A 24,041-nucleotide genomic window follows, 5' to 3' on the forward strand; every position below is an offset into this window, starting at 1 on the left:
AACAGTCCTGGATAACTCAAAAGCTTGCTACACTTCTGTGACATTTTGTTTGGTCCTGGTGAATGTTCTTCCCAATTTCGGGTTCAGGAGCCTTACCCAAAACACACCCATTACTGGAAACTCTGCTCATTCAATTAAATAGGCCCAGCTACTTACAGTTTTCTAAGTTGCTATGTCTTTATGATATATGTACTAATGTATATTCAATATATATCATGCAATGCACAAATGTGGAAGGACAGGGTAAAAATGTAAAATTATAAGATAGTCCATTTTGCCTAATATAAATATTAATTTTGTTTTCAAAATTATAGAAATACGTACCTCTTTGGATAATCTTGTGAACACATCTCCTCCCCTGAGAAAATCCAATATTAAATATAGCTTCCCTTCAGTCTGAAAAGCTGATTTGAATAATCATAAGAATACTTCATCAAAATACTAAATTAATACCCGCATGCTTATCTAGAACTCTAAATACTTTAATACTATTTACAAATTAAAAGTACTCAAGACTTTTCTACAGCAAAGATCTAATTTTGTATCCAATTTTACATTTAAACCTTTAAAGACAGCAGACAAAAGCCATGAAAGTTAAATTCATCACATGCTTGCATTCTTATTTGCATAAGTAGAAACCTCAATCTAAATTCAAGTGAAGTTTATTGAGACAGGAAAGCAAACATGTAACAAATAGGCTTCATGAGGGAGTAGAATTAGCACTACAATTTGGTCGTGTTGAGGCAAAAATTCCATATTTAGCAATATGGTCACAGGTTACCAAGATGTCATACATTATCAGTGGTGTGAAGGGTCCTTTTAAAAATAGCTTCTTATAAAACTACAGCTATTTCCAGATTGGCCAAGAACAATTTTAGGACAGACCAAATAATGCATTGAAGAGCTCATTCAGTTCAGGGATTGATCATTGCTAGTTTCATGCATGTTCACTATCAGTTTATCATGCATTCATTCATAATTAAGTTCTATTTTGCTTTCCCATCAGTCAGCAAATTTCCCCCCAAAATCTGTAAGAAAATGCTTATTAGAATTTTCATTTAAATATGCATTTCAATGGACACAAAAATACTCACCATAGTGCAGTTTGACAATAAACGGATGATTTACTTCTACTAATATATCTCTCTCCATCTTTGTACGAACTCTATCTCGAACTGCAAACAGAAATGGCTGTTATCTATATTAAGCAAGCTACCTGAATTAAGTCAGCCACAGAAAACTTTATAAACAACCAGTTTAGTTAAATGGGTATTTTGACTAAGAATTTGAGGGGAAATATATACAACAGGCAGAATTCACCAAGGAGTTTCTGTACACAAACCACTAATGTTTATTCTACAAAATGAATCTCCTTCACTGGAGAAGGTTGGATGGCCATCTGTCAGGGATTCTTTAACTGTGATTCCTGCATTTCAGAGAATTGGACTAGATAACCCTTGGGGTCCGTTCCAACTCTACAATTTATGATTGCACTGGGTCACCAACCAGATTCACACACACTGCAACAAAAAAGTCAAGAGAAATTCACTGCAGTAGTATGATTTACAGGTATAACACGATATATATGGAGAGGCCATATTTTAAAATCCATAAATCACTGCCATATCTGTTTAAACCTTTATTAAAACAAGCCCTAAAAATATGTCATTTAAAGCTAGGGAATAAAGACATGCTTTTGAAGAGAGTGTAGTCTTCAACCTTGTTTTCAGTGTTCAGGATAAATACTGGAACAAATGCCCCTCAACATGTGCAGAGTCCTTTTCACTTAACAGGGATATTCTGTCACTATATTTTACATCAAAATGAGCAACTGCCAGGCAGGATAAGCCCAGGCACTTTTTAGTCAGGAAATCAAGCATTGATTTAAGATGAAGGAAACAACTGGTTTAAACAGAACTCTGCCATCATTACGCCACACACTTTAAAATAATCAATAAGCAAAACCCATTGAACTATTTCAGATGTATGCTCTTGAGGACTGCAGCCGAACCCTTCAGTCCTACAACATATTTACTTAGGATATAAGTACCTTCAATTGAACTTGTAATTAACTTTAATATAGGAATGATTATTGAACTATAAAACAAGGCATGGTTATAGAAAAATGTTTTCACCTGGCACCTAAAGATAAGTAATGAAGGAGTCAGGCAAGCCTCCCTACAGGGAGCATTCCACAAATGGGAGCCACAGCAGAGAAGGCCTATTCTCCTGTTGCCACCCTCTGGGCCACTAGTGTAAGGGGCACATGAAGAAGGGGCTCTAGCCAATGTACTGTATTATTTTTTTAAAAAAATGCAAGCAAACCTTTTAAAGAAGCTTTCTTCAGAACTTTCATTGCATACAGCTGTCCAGCATCAGGACCAAAAATTTTCCTCACGAGGAAAACCTAACCAGAGAACAGAGATTAAATATTTTACAAATGCTTACTGAATTATGCACAATTATTGCTTTTGAAAAGCTAATGTGAACTTGTAATCCTTTAGTGCAGATGTTTTCAAACTTTTTGGGTCCATGGCTCTTTTGACAAACTACATTCTTTCTGCAGCACTGCAGTGGGGCTCAAAAGCCCAGTTATGTCACCCCTTGCCTACAGAGCCAGCAGCCCCTCATCCCTCAGCCTCCTTCTCTCCTCTCCTTGGAAGTCCTCTGGGCAGCTACTGCTGTCGCCCCCCCCCCCGGTCTCTGAGTTGCCCCCCCTGGCCCAAAGTGAGGTGCCTCCTCACACTGCCCCAGAGGGGCCTAGGAAGCACCCCCTGGCCAGCCCCAGAGGCAGCATTCACCTGGAGAGCTTGCAGTCAGGACTGCTGCAACAAACAGCTGTGCAAGCCTTTGGGAGGAAGATGCAAGAGGGCATAAGAGGAGGGAGGGAAGGAAAGTGGGACAGAGGCCAGTGTTACCCACAGCACCCCTGACCATCATTCAAGGCACCTCAACCTTAAGTTGTGTTGAATCTAGCAACTCATTCCACAAACACACACATTTTAGAGTTTTAATAGTAGTGGAGATGAATACACATCCGTTTAAGGGTCACTTTCATAGCTTTCCAATTATTAGTTATATGCCACCCATCTGACTGGGCTGGGCCAGTCACTCTGGGCGCCTTCCAACAAATTATAAAACCACAGTAAACATCAATTGTGTTGGCTAATCATTTACTCTCAGTAAATCAAATATGCCTTTTCCATCTTCCACCAAAAACAATTATGTATTGTTTCGTCATAAAAATGACTAAAATACTTTCGAAAAGTAAAACATCTTGTGAAAGCAGTGGAGAAGGTATTAGTATATGTCCTTTGTAAATTTACTATAATAACTCCCCAACATGAATAGCTCACTATAAAGTCATTAAATACAAATCAAGTATGTCTTTAGATGAATGAACAGGACTAGAAACCAAATATGACATGAAATTGTATTATTTAGAATAAAGTTCTAGTTTTGTCTTACCTTTCCAAATGATCCTTGACCAAGGACTTTAAGTAATTCAAATTGTGCAGGATCTGCTTTTTCACATCCTTCTTTCACATGGTGAGTAATAGGTATCTCTTTCACAACTCCTTCATCCTATTCAAATAAAAATGAATAATAACGACCACTGATATAATAATCTTTACTGCCCCCATCTGTCTACTTTACTGTTTGTGAAGGGGAAATTATTTATAATTTATTATTCATACAATCTACAGCTAGTGCTATAAAAATAAGCTGCTCTGCCCATATATGTATAATCATAAACAATATAACACTACCACCTATCAGAAGCGCTACTACAAATTATCCAAAAAGTGAGGATGGGTGATGGGCTGGATGTTAGCCAACAAACTGAAGCTGAATCCTGAAAAGACAGGAGTGTTATATGTTCAAATTTCTGAAGTCGAGAAGGAGAGAAAACAGCCTGTTCTGGATGAGTTGCATTCCCCTGGAAGGAGCATGTTCGTAGCCTAGGACTATTCCTAGATCCAGCATTGTCACTTGAGGCCCTTGGTGGCTGGGTTTGCCTATTTTCAGCTACAACTGATTTGCCAGCTACAGCCTCTTTTGGACAGAGATTATGTGGTCACTGTACTCCATGCTCTGGGAAATTCCAATGTGCTCTACATGAGGCTGCTGAAGTAAACTTCAACTAGTCCAAAATGCAGTGCCCAAATTATTGGCTGGGGTTGCTATTAGAGCACATATGATCTATAGAACCCCTTGTTTTAAAATAGCTGCCTGGGCTACCAGTTCATTACCAGGCTCAAGGTGCTCATTTTAGTATTTAAGCCCAACAAAACATGGGCTCCAAATATCTGAAAGACCGCTTCCTTCCTTACAAACCCGCTTGGTTGTTAAGATCAGCAGAGGGGAGCCCCTTGGTAGTTACACTTCCTGCAAAGGTTTGGTTGCCAATGGCCTAGGAGAGGTCATTCATTCCCTGTGGCATCCACTTAGTGGTAGAATTCCCTCCCCATGGAGGTATGTCTTCACTATACAACTGTTCAGGAATACTGATGACACACCTCTTTAACCAGGCCTTTGGCACCTGAGATTCATGTTTATAGAAACCCACCTATTCTGGTGAATGTAGAATGTTTTAATTGTTTTTAATTCCGAATTTCAAAATGTTGTAACACACCCTGAGACCTGCTGGTGAAGAGAAGTGATAAATAATATTTAAATAATAATAATGGGAAGGACAATTCAGGCCTCTATGATCCTTTCATAGTAGACTGTTCCTTTTTCTATTGAAAAGCTCCTGTTTTTAGGGAGCCACTGAATGGGAAGGATACTGCAGGCAATAGTTACAACATTGTCCAAGTCCTCTCAGAGACATAGTCTCTAGTAGATCCTTATATTGGTTGTGAGGAAGCAACGAGATTATCAGACCTTGAGATTAATTCATTGTCTACAAACAGAAAATAAATGCTTAGGATATGAAGCATGTTGCTGTTTTATCAACATAAAATTACAAATCACTGTGCAAGGTAGTGTAAATTTGGGACTATGGGTAAAATGTTGCTTAAATGGGTAAAATGTTTGACAAAGTGTTTACAGTTTAAGTAGGCTAAGTGGTTAGAAGTTAGGTGTGAAACGAGGTGAATAAAACATAGATGATAGTCTCATAGTCATGGGGGAAGGAGAAGGCTAGGAATGCTTTTCACCACTTTCCTCTGGTTTGCCAACTACAGCTGTTCCTGGACAAGGATAGCTTAACCACTGTCGTCCACACATTGGCAACTTCAAGGCTAGATTACTTTAATAGGTTCTATATGGGGCTGCCCTTGGGTCTGATTCAGCAGCTCCAGCTGGTGCAGAAGCTAATATTTAGTTATGGTTTATTTAGTCTGCCATCTTGATTCAACATGGCACTTGGTGTCTAAACATAGGAAGTCTGCCTCTTCCACCCTGGGAATCCTCATGCCAAGTTCAGTGAAAATATTTTCAGAGGCATCCAGAACTGCATAGGTTGCAACTGTCCTGCCAAATTTGGCAATGCTATCTTCAGAGCCATCCAAATTAGTACTGGTTGGAACTATTGGTTCAAATTTGGCAAAGTCATGGTAAACTGGGTAACATATCTTCAGAGGCATACAAATGGATGCTTAACGCCAAATTGGGCAAAATCACACCAGTCATGTTTCTGTCCAGCATCTTGATTCAGAATGACAGCCAGAAGCTCCACGTTAACAAAAATTGCTATCCCAACGTCAGGAACCTTCATGCCAAGTTTGAATCAGCGCAGTTTGTACCAGTCATGCGAAAAATCAGACAAAGTCGTGCCCAAGTCACGTTTTGGGCTATCATCCTAATTTGAAAATGCATCCAGTGTTCCAAGGTTGATAAAAAAAATAGCTGCTCCCACGTCAGGAACAATTGTGCCAAGAATGAAATTGGTGCAGTTTGCACCCACTGTACTGAAAATCCAGTGAAGTTATACCAAAGTCATGTTTCAAGCTGCCATCTTGATTCAAAATGGCATCCAGTGTTCCAACATCAACAAAAACCACCACCCTCACCTCAGAATCCTTCATGGTTTAGCAATAATAGCTCAAGAGGCATCTGCATGGAGAATAAACAAACCACTTTCCACAATATATAGTAGATAATGAATATATACAATGTTCTCAGACATTTACTGCTTGAATTACATAAGATGGTATTAATCAACAAAGCAAGTTATTACCTCAATATGCATAAAACACCTTAGATACCTCAGTATCTGAATAAGTGTTCCAGTTCCTCACAGTGATGAGAAATATAGAAAATAAAAGGCTTACATTTTCAAAACCGAATATTTAAGATGTGTAACAACAAATCTGCTTTGTATTTAAAGAACTCAGTTTCTTCCAACAATGCACTGAAGATATAAACACCACTAAGAACTTCAAATGTATATAAATGATGACATCAGAGCCTCCTTCTTTCCCTCACATAAGATTAGAAGGCATCTAAGTACTGTCCTGACACATATTAAAAATCCATCCCTCCTTTTCTTAAGGAAAAAACAGTTAAAATGCTAGTATTCATGTTACCTAGTGACAGAAAAAACAGAAGTCATATCAATAAGCTCTAATAAAATCTTTAATAGCTACTGATGCCACACACAAGACATTCAACAATGCTGTTTTCATATTTCAATAAACTGGAACATTTGCATGAAAAACCATTTTAGTCATTCATCTGTTACTATTTTCTTCTTCCACCTTAAGTTACTATCCTATGACATCACAATTTGTTTCTGTGGAACTTGGCAACAGTCATTAAATAAGAATTCAACAGGAAAAAGCAATCACACAATTGTCCATGGAATAGTCCCCTGTAATATAAATCTGAGGTCCTGGCTGAGTAATTTTAGATCCCATGTGCTATTCAGTTATATTCATTAATTTGAAAAAACTACATTCAGTGTATCCTAAGAATTGAGTAGCAACCACGTAATGTAACAAAAGAAAAGAACTTGGTCACTCAACAGCTGTTCAGTGTAGGCAGCAACAAAAGAAGCAGAGCATAAGTATCAGGGAGAGAAACCAGGTTTTATCAACAGTATAGTGCTCTCAATCACTTTACTTTTGTTTCAGATTTAGCCTTCTGCACATTTTGTTCCTTGGTCTACAGCTCTTTAAACCTCTGTTGTCTTCTACTTTCTTCCTGCTATTGTAGTCCTATCTTCATCTACCTACAAGTTTGATCTGCTAAAGCCAACTTCCTTTAGTTTCTCCACTCCAGCCCCTTAATTAAGATGTCACAATCCAGAACATCTGCAACATAAATGAAGGTCCAAGGGAGTAGTCCAGAATGTTGTACCAATTCTGCTGCAGGTTATCAAGCTGGTCCCACAGTACTATTACTTCCTCTTCTTCCCCCACCCTGACTTTAAAGCCAAAAAAATCAGATCACACAACCACCATCACAGCCAAAGTTGAGCAACCAAGCTATGAACAAGTCATCCAACCTTTTCAGGTCCTGATTTGAAGAACTTGCTCTGTCTGCCCTATGATCCATAAACACCAACCTCACTCATTGTTTCCTTGAATACTCATTGTTATGTAATTTAGAACTGCATGTGGTATTTTATTGCTTGTAAAATAAAGTATCAGGTATGAATATTATGGTGTGTGTGTTTTTAATGCAGATACTCTCCTTGCCTAAACTAAGACTTCTTCCGTTTTAAAATGAAGCACACTACTAATACGCAGGAGTCCGCAGCTTAATATAGGCGGCAACAATTTTGCACTGAGGTTCCATTCCTGGCCCCCACACGTATCAGCAGAGCATGGATAAGCACCTCCTGCCCCAATTCAGCCCTCATTTTGCCTTCTTCCAGGTCCAAAAGGACCTGTGCATTGGCAGTCGTGCATCAATTGGACACACCTAAAATGCTTGCTGCCTCTATCACACTGCTTCAGTAACAAAAGAAGCCACAACTAGCAGAAGCCACCTTCTAACAAAGGTGAGACAATAGTTCCGTCAGATCTAGAGTCCACAATCCTAGGACTATTTGGCACCTGGCCCTGTCCTCCAAAGCTCTTACTTTCCCACTTCTTTCCTGTTCATACAGCCTTTTATATTACCCAGGCTTTACATCAGCTCCTATACAGCCCGCTGCCAAGTCGACTCCACTTCCTTTAGTTACTCTATTCTTAACTCCAGTTCCTCTCCATCCCCAGCATAGAACTATTCCTCAATTCTAGACTTCTTCAGAGTTGCCTTTCACCTAAATTTAGCTATCTCTTTTGCACTTTGTAACAAAGCACTCTTGGCTACAACAACAAGCTGCTTATCAAAAAGCAGGACTGAATCAAAAATAACTCCCAGGTTCCAAAGCTGTTCCAGTGGGGAGATTAAAGCCCCATAAATTATAGGAAGATCTATCATCACTTCTTACTTGTCTGAATTCAACTTCAATCTGTTACCCCTCTTCCACTTAACCATAGCTTCTGGACACTGATTTAGGACAAAGATAACAGCATTTGGAAACTTAGTAACTTAAATTTAGAGCTGGATGTCATCAGCATATTTGATTAACACTGTTGTAAAACCTCTAATGAAGAAACTCTCTTCAAACCTTGAAGATTTTAACCAATCATCAGCTGGTCAAAAATACCCACAAATCACCTTCTTAGGCAAGCTACTTGAGCAAGAGGATGAAACTGATTGTCTCGTTTCATTTCAGTCTAGTTCTAGGCTTGTTTTTGGCACAGAAACTGCCCTAGCCAACCTAATGGATAACATATGCCAGGATAAGGGGAGTGCTTCCAGAAGCAACGAAGTACTGACAGTTATTTATAAAGCACTTCACAACACTAGGCACCTACTGGAATAGCCCCTCACCCACCAAATACCATGTTGGAATGATTGCAGAGATAGGGGAAGGCAGGCAAAGACCAGCTCCAGGGCTGGGCTGCTCTTATTTTAAGCTTGTGTGGCTTTTAACATATTAATTACATTTTATTAATATTGAAAACTGGACTGGGGACATGTCTCAAATATTCTCTATCTCCAGTCAGACACAGAAATCTTTTTCTGCCTTTGTCCATGTTTCAATGCCTTCCAAACTAACAACTTCCCTTCCCTTCACAAAATATGCACTGTAAGGATTCTGTGTTGCCTCAGCAATCATAATGTTTGTAAATGATATTTCATGCCATCACATCATCTGAGCCAATCTATGTATTGCCACCAAGTGCAAATAAGGTATACTGCCAGACATTAGAGGAATGGGCAATATGAAACATCCCCTACAACAGTCTTCCCTAACCTGGTCCCCTTCAGATGTTGCTGGACTAGAACTACCGTCATCCCTGACCATTGAAAAAGCTAGCCAGGCTGATGGAAAGACACCAGGTTGAGGAATCCTGCTCTTAATGTATGCAATACTCAGAATCATGTGTGCCTAATATCCAAGATAGCACTCATTGCCTAATATCCAAGATAACACCTAGGCTATGCATTCCATAGATTGCTTATGTAGTCACTATATATAGCACTAATATATAAACCAAAGAAGAAGCCAACTAATAAAAAAGAATTAGACCCAATAGCACATCACTCAGATGCCAGTACTGATGTTAGAGACCTAGAAGTTTTGCTTACAGGTCAAGCATTAGAAAACAAAAAACAGTATTTAAAATAAAACACTTTCACTGGATCCCCTGAGAAAGAATTTGGAAATTATTTCAGGCATCAGAACTTTATGATTATCAGTCAAATGAAAATCAGAGCAAAGTAACACCACACAGAAAGTCTAAGGAAATTAAATACAATCCAGAACACTGTCTGTATACCTTTACTGAACAGAATGCCTATAAAATTAACATATTTGCCATAAACACACTTGAGTCTATTTCAGGCTGGCTGGTACTGCTCAAAAGTAATTTAAATATCAGAAAATGTTGTAGCATTCAAAAGTGGTGGTGATGATGATGATGGTGATTTATTTATTTATACCTCACCTTTTCCCCTGGTGGGACTCAAGGCAGCTTACAGATAAAAGCAAACGCCACTAAAAACATAGTGTCTTATGTCAAAACATTTTAAGAACTATTTTTTTCTTTCAACCAGGCTTGTAACTAGCACCATCTAAATTGCCTATGGCAAATAAGCATGGTTCCATTCCAAGTGATCAGGAAGAGCTTTGCATAACAGGCCCTCTCCATTTGTTAAGGCTATAAATGACTAACCAGCACATGTAAGCAGGCAGGCGGGCAAAAAATAGTTCTGTGAACTATTAAGTATTAAGCATTTATTTCCAAGACTGCTTTCAGTAACAATAAAAATAGATTCTAAAAATTATAATAATTTGTAGTTACTTCTTCCTTCTGAAACAAAATGTCATTCAGGCTGCCTGCTGCCAGTATACGGCTTTCCTCACCCAAACAAGCATCAGATATGTATCCAACACATATGGAACAAAACTTCATTAAAAATACTACTTGATTTGCATCAATACTCCAAATCTTGAAAGTCAAACTATTTCAAGCAAGGTTACACATCACCTATGTGCATCACTTATGTCATACACTTGGGCACATAGGAAAAAAATCCTGAACTTTTCTACTGAAAAAGCAGGGTAAATTTCTTTTTTTTAAAAAAAAATTATTGCTTTTTAACATACATACATATCACAAACATACTTACACAGCCAAGAAAAAAGAGGAAAAAAAACGGAAAAAAAAGAAACATGTAATACATAAAAACATAGACAACTCAACTTACATTGACAAACACTCATCGACTTCCCTTTATCTCGATTTCGGAAAAAAGTTATCATATTTTTTTATCTGCAGTGTCTCATTCTTCAAGCAATTTTTACGTAGTAAGCGTTATCTCATACCTACTGTGATTTTTTCAAATATATATTTGTTTTTTATCAACATTTTTATTTTCCTTTTATTTCTGTTTCCATATATATCTTGAATTTATCCCATTCATTATTAAATTTTGTACTTTTTTGATTTCTTATTTTCTGTGTCAATTTTGCCAGTTCTAAATAATCAAATAATTTAGATTGCCACTTTATTATCGTTGGGATTTTAGACGTTTTACAATACTGTGCTATGAGGGTTCTGGCAGCCACTGTTGCGTATAGGAAAAATGTTTTATCTTCCTTTTTGATTTCTTCACCAATTATCCCCAGGAGGACGGCTTCAGTTTTTTTGCTAAAGGTGTATTTGAGGACTTTTTTAAATTCATTATAGATAGATTCCCAAAATTTTTTAAGTATCTCACATGACCACCACATATGTATAAAGTCGCCCTCCTTACTCTTGCATTTCCAACACATTTTATCACCTGTTTTATAAATTTTATCCAATTTTACAGGCGTCATGTACCATCTGTACATCATCTTATACATGTTCTCCTTGAGTGTTGTACATGCCGTGAAGTTCATACCTTTACACCATAATGCCTTCCATTTGTCAAACTCTATATTATAACCTAAATCCACTGCCCACTTCACCATCACCTCCTTCACTTCCTCATCTTTGGTGTCCCACTCAAGTAACTGGTTGTACATTTTTGATAGTAATTTTGTTCTTCCTTCTATTATTTCAATCTGAAATCTAGATTTCTTCTCATTTATCCCAATCTTTTTATCTTCCGTCCACATGGAGTTAATTTGGTGATATTGAATCCAGCTAGTCAACTTATTTTTTATTTCTTCCTATGGTCTGATTCTCCACCCGGATTCTTTTTTAACTAATAGATCTTCATATGTCCATCTTTCCCCTTCAGTGTTTATTTTCTTTTTTGTCAGGATATCGATTGGTGATAACCACCAGGGGGTTTTCTGGTCCAATAATTTTTTATTCCTTTCCCACACTTCTAACAGTGGCCCTCTAATAATATGGTTAGAAAAATCTTTATGTTTCTTTCCTTTATCCCGCCACAGATAGGCATGCCATCCAAATCTTAAATTAAAACCCTCTAGATCTAACAAATCTTTATTTTTAATGACAATCCATTCTTTTACCCAACAAAGGCATGCTGCTTCATAATATAACTGTGAATTTGGGGCCGCAAATCCCCCCCTGTCTTTTTGATCCGTGAGCAATTTGAATTTAATCCTTGGTCTATTTCCTTGCCAAATAAATTTAAAGAGTAGTCTCTGCCAATCTTTAAATAGTGAAGTTCCCCTAATTATCGGTAAATTTTGGAATAAAAAGAGTAATTTTGGTAATAGATTCATTTTGATCGCAGCCATTCTCCCCAACCAAGAGAGGTGTATTCCATTCCAAGTATCCAAGTCCTTTGTTATTTCTTTCCATGTGTTCTTGTAGTTATTTTCGATCACATTTATGTTCTTCATGGTTAACCAGATTCCGAGATATTTTACTTTTTTGGCAATTTTAATCCCAGTTTGAGTTTCGAGATCATTTTTTGTCTTTTCTTCCAGATTTTTGCTCATTATTTTGGTTTTTGCTCTGTTCAATTTAAAACCGGATAGTTTTCCAAATTCCTCTAGTAGTTCCAATACTTTGCCAACACTCTTTTTTGGGTCTTCCAGCGACAACATAAGATCATCAGCATATGATTTCAATTTGTGTTCTTTCACTCCAATTTTTATACCACGAATCTCTTGTGTTTTCCTTATCTTATTTGTAATTATCCTTAGCACCATAATGAACAGTAACGGAGACAGAGGGCACCCCTGTCGGGTACCTTTCGCTATCTTGAACGGATCTGTCAAATTGTTATTTATGATTAGTCTAGCACTTTGTTGTGTATAAATCGCTTTAATTCCTTCCAGGAATGTGCCCTCTATCCCCGACCTTTCCAAACATTTTATCATGAAAACCCAAGACACATTATCAAATGCCTTTTCGGCGTCAACGAACATTAAAACTGCTGGAATTTCATTATGGCATTCTAAATATTCAATGATGTCTATTGTATGTCTTATGTTGTCTTTAATTTGTCTATTGGGTAGGAAACCGGCCTGGTCAGTATGGATGAGATGACTCAGACACTTTTTAAGTCGGTGTGCCATTATATCGGCAAAGATCTTATAATCATTATTCAATAATGAAATTGGTCTGTAGTTCTTGATGTTAAGTTTGTCTGAATCTGGTTTCGGAATCAACGTGATGTATGCTTTCAGTAACAATAATGCTTTCAGTAACAATAAAAATAGATTCTAAAAATTATAATAATTTGTAGTTACTTCTTCCTTCTGAAACAAAATGTCATTCAGGCTGCCTGCTGCCAGTATACGGCTTTCCTCACCCAAACAAGCATCAGATATGTATCCAACACATATGGAACAAAAATTCATTAAAAATACTACTTGATTTGCATCAATACTGCAAATCTTGAAAGTCAAACTATTTCAAGCAAGGTTACACATCACCTATGTGCATCACCTATGTCATACACTTGGGCACATAGGAAAAAAATCCTGAACTTTTCTACTGAAGAAGCAGGGTAAATTTCTATTACTTCTCTTTTACCTCTCATTTTGTCCTCCAGGTTTTCTCCTAGTTTGGTTCCTAAATAAAGCATCCAAAAGAAAATACGAAACTCAAAATATTTTGATGGCAGTTCCCACCCTTAAGAACTTATGCATGAACTTACTTCATAGGAATATGGTTCTCCTTCCTCCATAGGTTCATCCACCACTCTAATGCCATTCAGCTGCAGAAATAAATGAAAAATGTGGTTAAACAGAAAACTTGAATAGAATTGCAGAATATATCCAATACAAGTGTACTGGTCATTACATAATCCCTAATTAAATATCTTATTTTATAACCTTTCCAGAACACTGCTCAGAAGGGCAGAAATCTTAACTTCCCCCATTAATTTCAATAATGTACAATTGCCTGACGCTCCTCTTAAAAAATGCATGTTTTCTGCAGAGAAAAAGACATAAAGCTGAACGATCAGAAGTTTCAGATTATTTATACCTCTAAGTAGTATAAATAGATAATGTCAAATGGGTATTTTTAAAATTAAAACACCAATTAGTACGGATTCCTGTTCTGGAATTATAGTTGGAACCTGATTTGTTTTTTGTTTTGTTTTTCTTTTTAATCAATTACTTAAATTGCCTTGATTTAAAAGTCAAATCACCCAATTGACAGTTTTCAAATAGGTAAAGGTCATAAAAAGGGGAAATAACTGTCTGTCCATATGGCTTCTATGGTTCAAACTAGAAGAAGGAAATTTATTAAGAAGCATTAGAAAAATTCTTAAAAGTTCAACAGCTAAGGAAGAATATGGCTTTCAATGAGTAATCATGTATGCATGTTTTGTAACAGAATCGCCTGTTTGAAAGCAAGATAATTAGCAAGATGGCTCAGAGGGTCTGCCTCTACGAAGGAAACTGCCCTATACAGAGTTAGATCATTGGTTTATCTAGTTCAGTATTGTCCACACTGACTGGCAGAGGATTTCCAAAGCTTTTGATTGAGTTTCTCCCAGCCTCACCTGGAGACACAAGGAGCTGAATCAGGGATCTTCTGCACACAAAGCAGATCTACAGCAGTTCTCTACTAAATCTAATTTTATTACAATTGCCTCCATTTAATAAGAGCCGTAACTGTGCTAAGATACGAGTTACTAAATTTGATTAAACAGTTGAATCATACAAACAAGGATATGCACTTGCTCCGACATGTAGAATAGTAATAATTAAAAACTGGAAAAACCTGCTAAAGACAATTATTCATTTTGCTATATTAATTACCAAAGTCACCCTCCTATGGTGTGCATACATATATATCATTACAACAAAACTACAAAATTTCCTGAGAAGTTCTTTCCCATTTTATCCTCATAACAACCCTGAGAGGCAGCATAGGATAACAGATAGCAATTTGCCTATGGGACTGAATGGCTATTTGAACTCTTTAGTCAAATGTTTTTCCAATGGAAAATTATAGAATTTAATATACTTACAAAAGAGAAGATATATATTACTTGGAAAATTATTTCCACTGCAAGAAAAAAGGGGAGACTCTTCAGCCAATCTGGATTCAGTTCCAGCATCAGCAGTCAACAAAGAGGGCACCTGCAGAAGCCCACTGCTGAGTCAGTCAGCTACTGCTCTCTGTGGAAGCTGTGGCCAGGCTGAATTCCCAGTTGAGCAGCAATAATACACAGACAATTTCCCACTACAAGGCATTCCTGGCGCCTGTGCTCAGACCATATCTGAAGCTCTGTGTGGCTTCCTGTACTAAGATATTGAGTTTGAGTGTTGCTGGGAACAGGAGATTGCAATCTGTTGCACAAATCCTCGGCGGGATTTGTAAGGATCTTGCCTGCCTCCTTCTCAAAAAACGGTGAAGGTCTATTTAGACTCTAAGTTTACTTCATTGAATCCTTCTCACACTTTCAGTTTAGTAAAGTGTAGAATGTGTTATGCTATAGCAAAGATAACTTTCTTCAGTTCACACATTGAGCATTGTCTCCCAGGTAGCACTGTTAATCTTAGATCTAGTTTTAAAAGTGCCCAAAAGGCAAACTTGGAAAATACATGGCCATGCCACACTTTCAATAAGGTAAAAGCAAATACAGGAATCATATAGGCTTCCCAAAGTATACTGGTGAGTAAGAAGGGCACTTAGTTTCTCCTGCACCTGCAAAGTCTTCCTTGCAAATGCATTCCAGCATCAAAACAAAAAGACTGTGTTGAGAACCAAATGTTATTCTTGTAACATCTAGTTGGCCCTAAACTTTGACTTCATTTAAAGAAGGGGAGAATACTTCAAACAGTGCTTTTGAGAAACACATTAAGGCAACTCCTGCAGTCCCACTTCAGATGAAACAGGAGTATAGAGACTGCTTTAAAACACTTCTCAAAAGTGCAGTTTGTGCACTTCTCCAGCAAGACCATACATAGACAGCAGCACAGTTACCACTGCTGCTCAGCCAACTGCTGGAGAAGTGTAGGAACTGCTTCAAACAGTGCTTTTGAAAAGCATTTTAATCCCCACCCTTCAGCAGATCAGTGGAGAGTAAATCCTTCTGCCTTGCCCATGCAATCTTGTTCCCTGCTGGGAGCAGGGCATGCAGCCAAGGCAAAATTAAACCCTGACCTCCCACCCATCAGCTAACATCATCAGTCACATCAGTGGATGGGCATGGTTAAGGGAAATGGTCTTTCAGGTCAAGATTGGTTCATAGACCAGAGGTTCCTCACCCCTGCCTTAGGAGGTCTGCCCAGCAAGTGTGCTTTGTCCTGCCACCACCACCAACTGATCTGAACGGCTTCAAAAGCATCAGCAGTTAATTTCTACTGAAAGAAGTGAAATACATTCACTGCATTCTAATATCTGGATTTGGTTGCTCGAATATGACTTTTCAATCTCAAACAACTAACTTCATTATCAACACAGACATAACAAAGTTATCATGTAAACCAAGTCCACTATTTGATTATTATTTTCAACAAAAGCTTAATATTCAAAGCACCATTCAATCACCGCAAAGAACAAATTAAATGCTTGCTATCAATAAAACAGCAAGTCTCAAAAGCCTCTTGTGTTTATGTTCACACATAAAGCAATTAAGCATTTACCTAAAATAAAATACCTTTCTGCAGATGCCAGCCCAATCTACCCTGTAAGTAGTAGCAGCTTATATAAATTTTGATTATTCTTACTAAATATGTTTTAAATAATCTATTTTATATACATTAAATTTCTTCTGGCACAACAAAAAAATCATTTCTTGTTTTGAAACCCTAAATCTATTGATACATTAGCTCCCCAATAAAGACACATTTCCAGCAAACTGAAAAGTTATGGCAATTGCTTTTCCATGCAGAGGCAAACAAGGGGCTAGTGAAAACAAATACTCATATGGAAGAGAGAGTTCCGCAACATTAATTGAACACCCCCCCCCCCTCCTCATATGTGGGTCCATAAACTGAGTTTGAATTCTGGAAAGACGGAGGCATGGTGAATGGCTCCTCGATCTGAGAAATAGTCAGTTGCCTGTATTCAATTGGTTCAACTCCCTCTGGTGAAGCAGGTGCACAGTCTGGGGGTACTCCCTCACTTCTAGGCCTCTACAATACATATCCTGTACGGGGGGGGGGGAGGGACGTACTGTGAAACTAATCAAGCTTAAGCTTCAGGGCCCCTAATCTCAGAAGGGCCCCTGAAAGAACTTTAGTCCACATTGTTTTAAAAAAATGGCCTAGTAGACCCAATTTTTTCTGCACGACTCAGATTGATTTTTTTTATGTATATATTTCAACAATCTCAAGGTTTGAGAGTCAATAGCACAGATGTTTTGAAGGAGTTGTGATCTATCATAGAACAACCCTACTGAAGATAATAGATTTTTAAAAGTTTAAGTGAGGTATGGAGAATCTTTGACCCTCCAGACGTTGCTGAACTACAACTCCCAACAGCCCCAGCAAGCATGGTCAATGGACTAGGATGATGGGAGCTATAGTTCAGCAACTAAGTTTTCCCACACCTGTTCTAGGTACACAATGTCAACAGGATGACCTATATCTATATGCCTGCTGACACTCTGTATACTTTCTTTTACAAATCCTGCACTGGACCGGATTGTGTTGTTGCTAACACAAAGTGGGAATCAATGGGGTAAGTAACAACGGGTAAGATTTAGACAAGACCCAAAACTCAGAACTACACTGCCTGAAAATAGGTATAACACATGGACTTCAGTGTGAGCTTGAGTGTCACTATGGCTTCATCAAAGATTTTTTCAAAAGCTTGAGAAAACCTTTCTTCAAAAGCTTTAGAAAACTATGGTTGTTGCAATTTTTTAACCTAGCTCCACAAAATTCCCACCACTCTAGAATTTTATTGGAAGGGGCAAAGCATAACCACCAAATATTGTCCACCAATATTTTGGACCGGGGGAGAAGAGAATAAGTAATGCAAGTATTGTACCCCTTCCCTGGTTGGATCATTAAGGTTTTCAAAGGTGCATCCTCTGGCTTTAATAGACCAATACCTGGGATAGCACTGTGGCTCCTAGCCAGAGAGAATAAGTGAGGTAGTTTGCCTCTTGCTGCTTGTATAGTGGCAACTAATGCTTGCTCTAATATTCACCTATAATGCGGCAGCAACTATTTTCCAATCTAGTCTAACTTTAGTCAAATTAATTTTTTCAGCATTTAATGAATTTAAAAGTTGGCAATAGAAGAAGTGGCTGCCCTTCCCCCCCCCCCCCTTCTTCCTCTGGAACTTATTGTAAATATAAATGTCATAATATTTTGGAAAACGATTTGTAAATAACAAATTACAAATCTAGTAAATAAGATATATAGAAGTCTGAACCGTGAAAGGATAGGTTTCAAAGATCGAATACCACCTTTCAAATCCCTTTAAACACTATGCTTTTCAGTGGATTTATTTCACACATTCAGCTGCAAGTCCTCATCTTGAGCTATCAAGTAAATGTTCATGCACATGTGAGACATCAGCCTATAACCATAATAGAAGTGTAAAAGATGCACAGTACCTTACCAGTGTCCTGACTGTCACTGTTTAAAAGCAGAAGGTAAATAAAGATGAAAAAAGATTTATTTCTCTTTAAAAATATTTCTTCATTTATCCAGAATTCTTTAATTCAGCCCTTAATTTCAAAAGAGGGCAAATGAACTCTAAAATTACAGCACCTAAGTAAATTTCCAAATATAGAGTTATTACTATTAGACATTTGACACCATTTGACACTACCTATGATTGTAAGAGATATAAATTCCTAAAAGTTCTCTTGCACACACATAGTACTTTTTGGAACGTACAACTTTGCCAGGGATGTTCACCATAACTGTGTTCTGTTTTGGTGAACTGTGAACCAAGATAAATGAGAAGAGTTTCATAAAATTAATCTAAGCAAAGACCATTGTAAAAAGGCTACTAGAAGAATTTATTTCTATCACATAATGAATATAGGGACAAAGTTGATAATCCAAAGATGCACTCTTCTTTCTCACCAATTCAACAATAAGAACACACACAAAAGAGGCATTGAGCTGGCAAAGCAACAGAAAATGCAAGGTTCAATTCATATTCATGACAATATTTGCTGTCTCCAAATCCAACAGCATTGTCCTAAGTAAACATCCTTTTTGTTATGGCTGAATAATTTCATTTCAGGCTACAATGTTAATCTGGCATTTGACTTCCTCATAAACTTCAAAGAGTGAAGAAAACATTTCCCACGTACAATTCTAATTTTTAGAAAGAATAAAATAAAATAAACTGAAATTTAAGTTTTGCCTTAATAATCTACTAAACCAAACTAAACCAAAAAGCGTTCCCTCTCTCTCATGCACACACACATCAATTTTACATTTTAAATGCATAATCCTGTCTAACCCCCCACACACACACACACCTCCAGAATATTACAGGAGGAGCAGTTCCTGTAACAGCACCCACATACCAAATGTGCAACTACTTGTAAAGCTCCATTAATTGTCCAACAGTGATGTCTGAAAATGGACACTGAAAATGTTGCATGTGAACTAAGTTTACAAATTTTCCATAACTATCTACAGTGATGCTACCTGCAAAACTCCATTACTTGTGTGATAGCATCTGAGAATGGATACTGAAAATGTTCCAAGTGAATCTTAATCTGTGCTCTGTTAACAAATATACTGTAACTGATTTCAGACATTTCACAATTTTAGCACAGATTCAACAGAGATGTCATCTGTTTCTTTCTGTATCATACATGTATCTGCTCAACATAAAATTAGAAATCAGACTAATAAATTATTTCTAGAGTTACGACTTTAAACCAATGTTAATTTCAAAACATTTCTGGTTGTTTTGATAGTATGCAGAACCTGTACAACAATAGCTAAAGATCCATAAGATTAATTTGATTTACATTTAAATCCTTGATTTTAAAGCAACTAACAATTTGTGGAATATTTACAAGTATTTTTTAACATTTAATCTAAAACTCCCAGATTTGTACATAGTAGTAGCCCCATACTCCTAGTACTTCACTGAAAAATGATCCATTATAAGCGATCTTCTAGCAGGTACCAGTTGGTACCTTTCAAATAGTAAGAAGGATAGTGAAGTTGGAGTGGGGGGGAACAGGAGGTACTGCGGAAACAGCACCTATTTATGCATGAACATTCTACTAGATTTCTGGGTAGGGGAATACAGTGGTACCTCAGTTTACAAACTTGATCCATTCCATTCTTAAACCGAAACCATTCTTAAACCGAGGCACACTTTCCCTAATGAGGCCTCCCGCTGCCGGTACCCTTCCACTGTTTGGATTCCGTTCTTAGACCGAGGTAAAGTTCTCAAAATGGGACCCTATTTCTGGTTTTGTGGAGTTTGTAAACTGAATCATTCTTAAACCGGACTGTTCTTAAACTGAGGTACCACTGTAAATTAAAACCATGGTTTTCCAAAGACAGATTTCACCAGTAAGACACAGTATTTAAGGCATGCTTAGGATACAGGCAAGCTTGACCTGCTTTTCCTACTGCAAAGTTTTGTCATCAGCTATACCCCCCACTGTTTCATCTTTCAGAATACAGTGGTGCCTCGCAAGACGAAATTAATTCGTTCTGCGAGTTGTTTCGTATTGCGATTCTTTCGTCTTGTGGAGCGCGTATTCCGAGTATTAACGGCTTTAAGAAAAAGGAAGCAAACTCGCAAGACGTTTTCGTCTTCCGAAGCAAGCCCATAGGGAAAATCGTCTTGCGAAGCAACTCAAAAAACGAAAAACCCTTTTGTCTTGCGCGTTTTTCGTCTTGCGAGGCATTCGTCTTGCGAGGTACCACTGTAGATCATAGTATACCAGAAAAAAAATATGGGGGGGGGGGGACAAGAGCTAGAAGGGCACAACACTTGCCCACAGAGGTTTCATGCTTTTGCTTCTAGGCGTTGTTGCCACTGCTTAGAAGCAGTGGGACTGGCAAACAGCCCTGCTTGGCAACTGGATCCTTTGCACATTAGTGTAATGTGTAATTTGGCCCTACACCTGACAAAGTTCAGTGGCATTTACTTCCACATATGCATAGGACTGTAGTGTTAGAAGACAGTAATGACTATCAGAGGTGTGACATGCATATTAGTTTTTTGTTCAAATAAGTAACTTAATTAGTTACTTTAGAAGAAGAGTTTGGATTTGATGTCCCACTTTATCACTACCCTAAGGAGTCTCAAAGTGGCTAACAATCTCCTTTCCCTTCCACCCCCACAACAAACACTCTGTGAGGTGAGTGATGCTGAGAGACTTCAGAGAAGTGCGACTAGCCCAAGGTCACCCAGCAGCTGCATGTGGAGGAGCAGGGACGCAAACCCAGTTCACCAGATTACGAGTCTACTGCTCTTAACCACTACACCACACTGGCACCTAACAATATGCTACTTTGCACACAGGTTCTTTAAAAGAAGGCTAAAGTTGTTTTTAAACAAATGCTGCTATATTGTATTTTAATAATTTTGAGTGTAAACACTAATCTTGTTTTTATTTAGATACTCAATAATGAATTTTATTATAGTATTTTCCTAAATTACTAAGGAACATACACCATGAGGGGAGTGGGTGGCGCTGTGATCTAAACCACTGAGCCTCTTGGGCTTGCTGATCGGAAGGTCGGTTGTTTGAATCCGCATGATGGGGTGATCTCTTGTTGCTTTGTCCTAGCTTCTGCTAACCTAGCAGTTCGAAAGCATACCAGTGCAAGCAGATAAATAGGTATAGCTGAGGCTGGAAGGTAAACGGTGTTTCCGCATGCTCTGGCACTCGTCATGGTGTCCTGTAGTGCGAGAAGTGGTTTAGTTATGCTGGCCACATGACTCGGAAAGCTGTCTGTGGACAAATGCCAGCTCCCTCAGCCTAAAAAGTGAGATGAGTGCCACAACCCCATAGTTGCCTTTGGCTGGACCTGACCATCCTGGGGTCCTTGATCTTTACCTTTTTTTACAGACCATGATTAAGGATTCAATCACAAAAATATTTCAAAGTGTATACTGCTATAATAGAGAATTGCACAGTAATTCAGTGCTCAGGAACAGCACTATGAACACATAAACAGCGAAGGTATAAAACACTAAGGATACAATCCTGCACTGTCATGCTGCTTAAATCCCACTGATTTCAATCCTATGCACACTTACTCTAGAGTTCAGCCCCATAATCTGTATGACTTACTTCCATGTATAGAATCTGGTGATATTTAAAACTTCCTACCTCACAGAGTAATAAACTTTCAATTTATAGTCTCATACATTTACAACATAAAAAAATATCATCTTGAGCAATGAATGAGTTCTTCTAATAGAAGTGGACCAATAAAAACACTTGAAGAACAACCAGAGACTAGTCCGACCAGTTTTTGAAACAGTATTTAGATAAGAACATTCATTAACATAGCATATAAATTTGCATTTAAGGCCTATTTTTTATTTATTAAATTTATATATTGCTCTGCATCCGATCTCAGGGCTGTTCACAAGATAAAAATACAGGATAAAAGAACAAAATAAATAGTTAAAACAAAAACAAAACATTAACCCCCCCCCCCCAACACATATATTCAACTCTCTTCTACCAATCTCAGGAACATGGGGTCTAGCACAAAGTTTCTATATTCAGTGGTATTCTGTACTAGAATATTATTACTTGTACAATGTGAATTTTTTTAACTCACACTATGCAATCAATTTCCAGCAATAGCTACATTAGGACTAAGGAGATTCCAAAAGTTGCTGCTTATTTTTTTACCATGAAACTGCTGAGTATCTTTTTTTTTCAAAAAAAAAAGTGTTCCGACATTGTTGAAACTATCAATTTTAATGCATCTAGAATGTTTGTTTAATGACACTTCTGATGGTGCCTGGGACAAAGGGAAAAGTCAGTCACACTGCTAAAATTAAGCCACTGAAAGCCAAACAAAAGCCATTCTGACAAAAGCTGTTACAACTGTTAGAATGTAAAAGATCCTGACATCAAACAGTATTTGATAACACCCTGGCAATGGTAGTATATGATACAGAAGTTGGGCATACCACTTTACAGAGAAGATTTTATTCATCTGAACAATACTTTGAAGACTCTAACCTTGTACAGTGGTACCACGGGTTAAGAACATAATTCATTCTGGAGGTCCGTTCTTAACCTGAAACTGTTCTTGAAACCTGAAGCACTTTAGCTAATGGGGCCTCCCACTGCCACCGCACCACAATTTCTGTTCTCATCCTGAAGCAAAGTTCTTAACTCAAGGTACTATTTCTGGGTTAGCGGAGTCTGTAACCTGAAGCTTCTGTAACCTGAAGTGTCTGTAACCTGAGGTACCACTGCACAAGCTGTTTTCCATAATAAATGAGCTCTTGAGAGAATAAAAGGTTTACCAGCTTCTCCTTGGCTTAGAAACAGTTACTAGATAGGTTCTTAGATCCTCTAAGGACAAATAAGGCTCAAAGTGCAGGTGGTTTATAAGGATAAAGAAGAATCTGAAAGATGGGACAATTGAATGGCTTTTAAGCTGAACCAGTCTTAAAGAGATGTTTAAGGAGTGGGGGCTTGTTTTGAGTGAAGCTTGGGGTGGGGGGTCAAGACTATGTTTAAGAACACATGATGCAGCACCCTTGCTGAAGCTATGCAGGTCTAAGTCTAATGCACTGCCTCATTGCGAGGCCAGTTGCAGAACATTCCTTATGTCTGTTCCCAATTTATGTAGTTGACAGATGTCACCACACCTCTTGTTTTTAAAATGGAATGTTAGCATCACTCCGGTAGGACTGATACAGGAAATATGGCAGGAATCTATAGGTCATTAGGGCTACTTAGAGGAGACACCTCAAGGGCAAAGAGCAGCAGGCTCTTTTGAGAAGTTCAAACAAAATTTGTGGAATGGAAAGGACAATTTGGAGCCTTTCAGAATTAGGATATTAGATGCAAACCATAGCAAGATATTTCAGCAACAAATTCAAAATAGTTCATCTTCTTAAGTCAACAAACACTGAAGCAAAGAGAAGTAACTCACTACTGCACCATGGTGCCAAATATGTTTTAATGCTGAAGTAAAAGAGGTAATTTTTGTGAGAGTAAAGTACAGTATTAGTTAAGTA

The 24,041-nt window shown here is 37.8% G+C and overlaps 1 protein-coding gene across 2 annotated transcripts in view; it reads right to left on the bottom strand.

The window, feature by feature from the left end:
• Window positions 1-24,041, bottom strand: part of RPS6KA6 (ribosomal protein S6 kinase A6) — a 61,092-nt gene that overhangs the window by 35,010 nt on the left and 2,041 nt on the right. For both annotated transcript variants that reach the window (XM_083722169.1, XM_083722170.1), the window contains exons 2-6: window positions 13,576-13,635; window positions 3,469-3,585; window positions 2,326-2,407; window positions 1,095-1,175; window positions 325-404 (exon numbers count right to left, since the gene is read on the bottom strand). In XM_083722169.1, coding sequence (XP_083578295.1) covers window positions 325-404; window positions 1,095-1,175; window positions 2,326-2,407; window positions 3,469-3,585; window positions 13,576-13,635 — 420 coding nt within the window. The remainder of the gene's footprint in view (window positions 1-324; window positions 405-1,094; window positions 1,176-2,325; window positions 2,408-3,468; window positions 3,586-13,575; window positions 13,636-24,041) is intronic.

This window comes from Podarcis gaigeae (genome assembly GCF_964106915.1).
Source record: "Podarcis gaigeae genome assembly, chromosome: Z".
Taxonomy (NCBI): Eukaryota; Metazoa; Chordata; class Lepidosauria; order Squamata; family Lacertidae; genus Podarcis; species Podarcis gaigeae.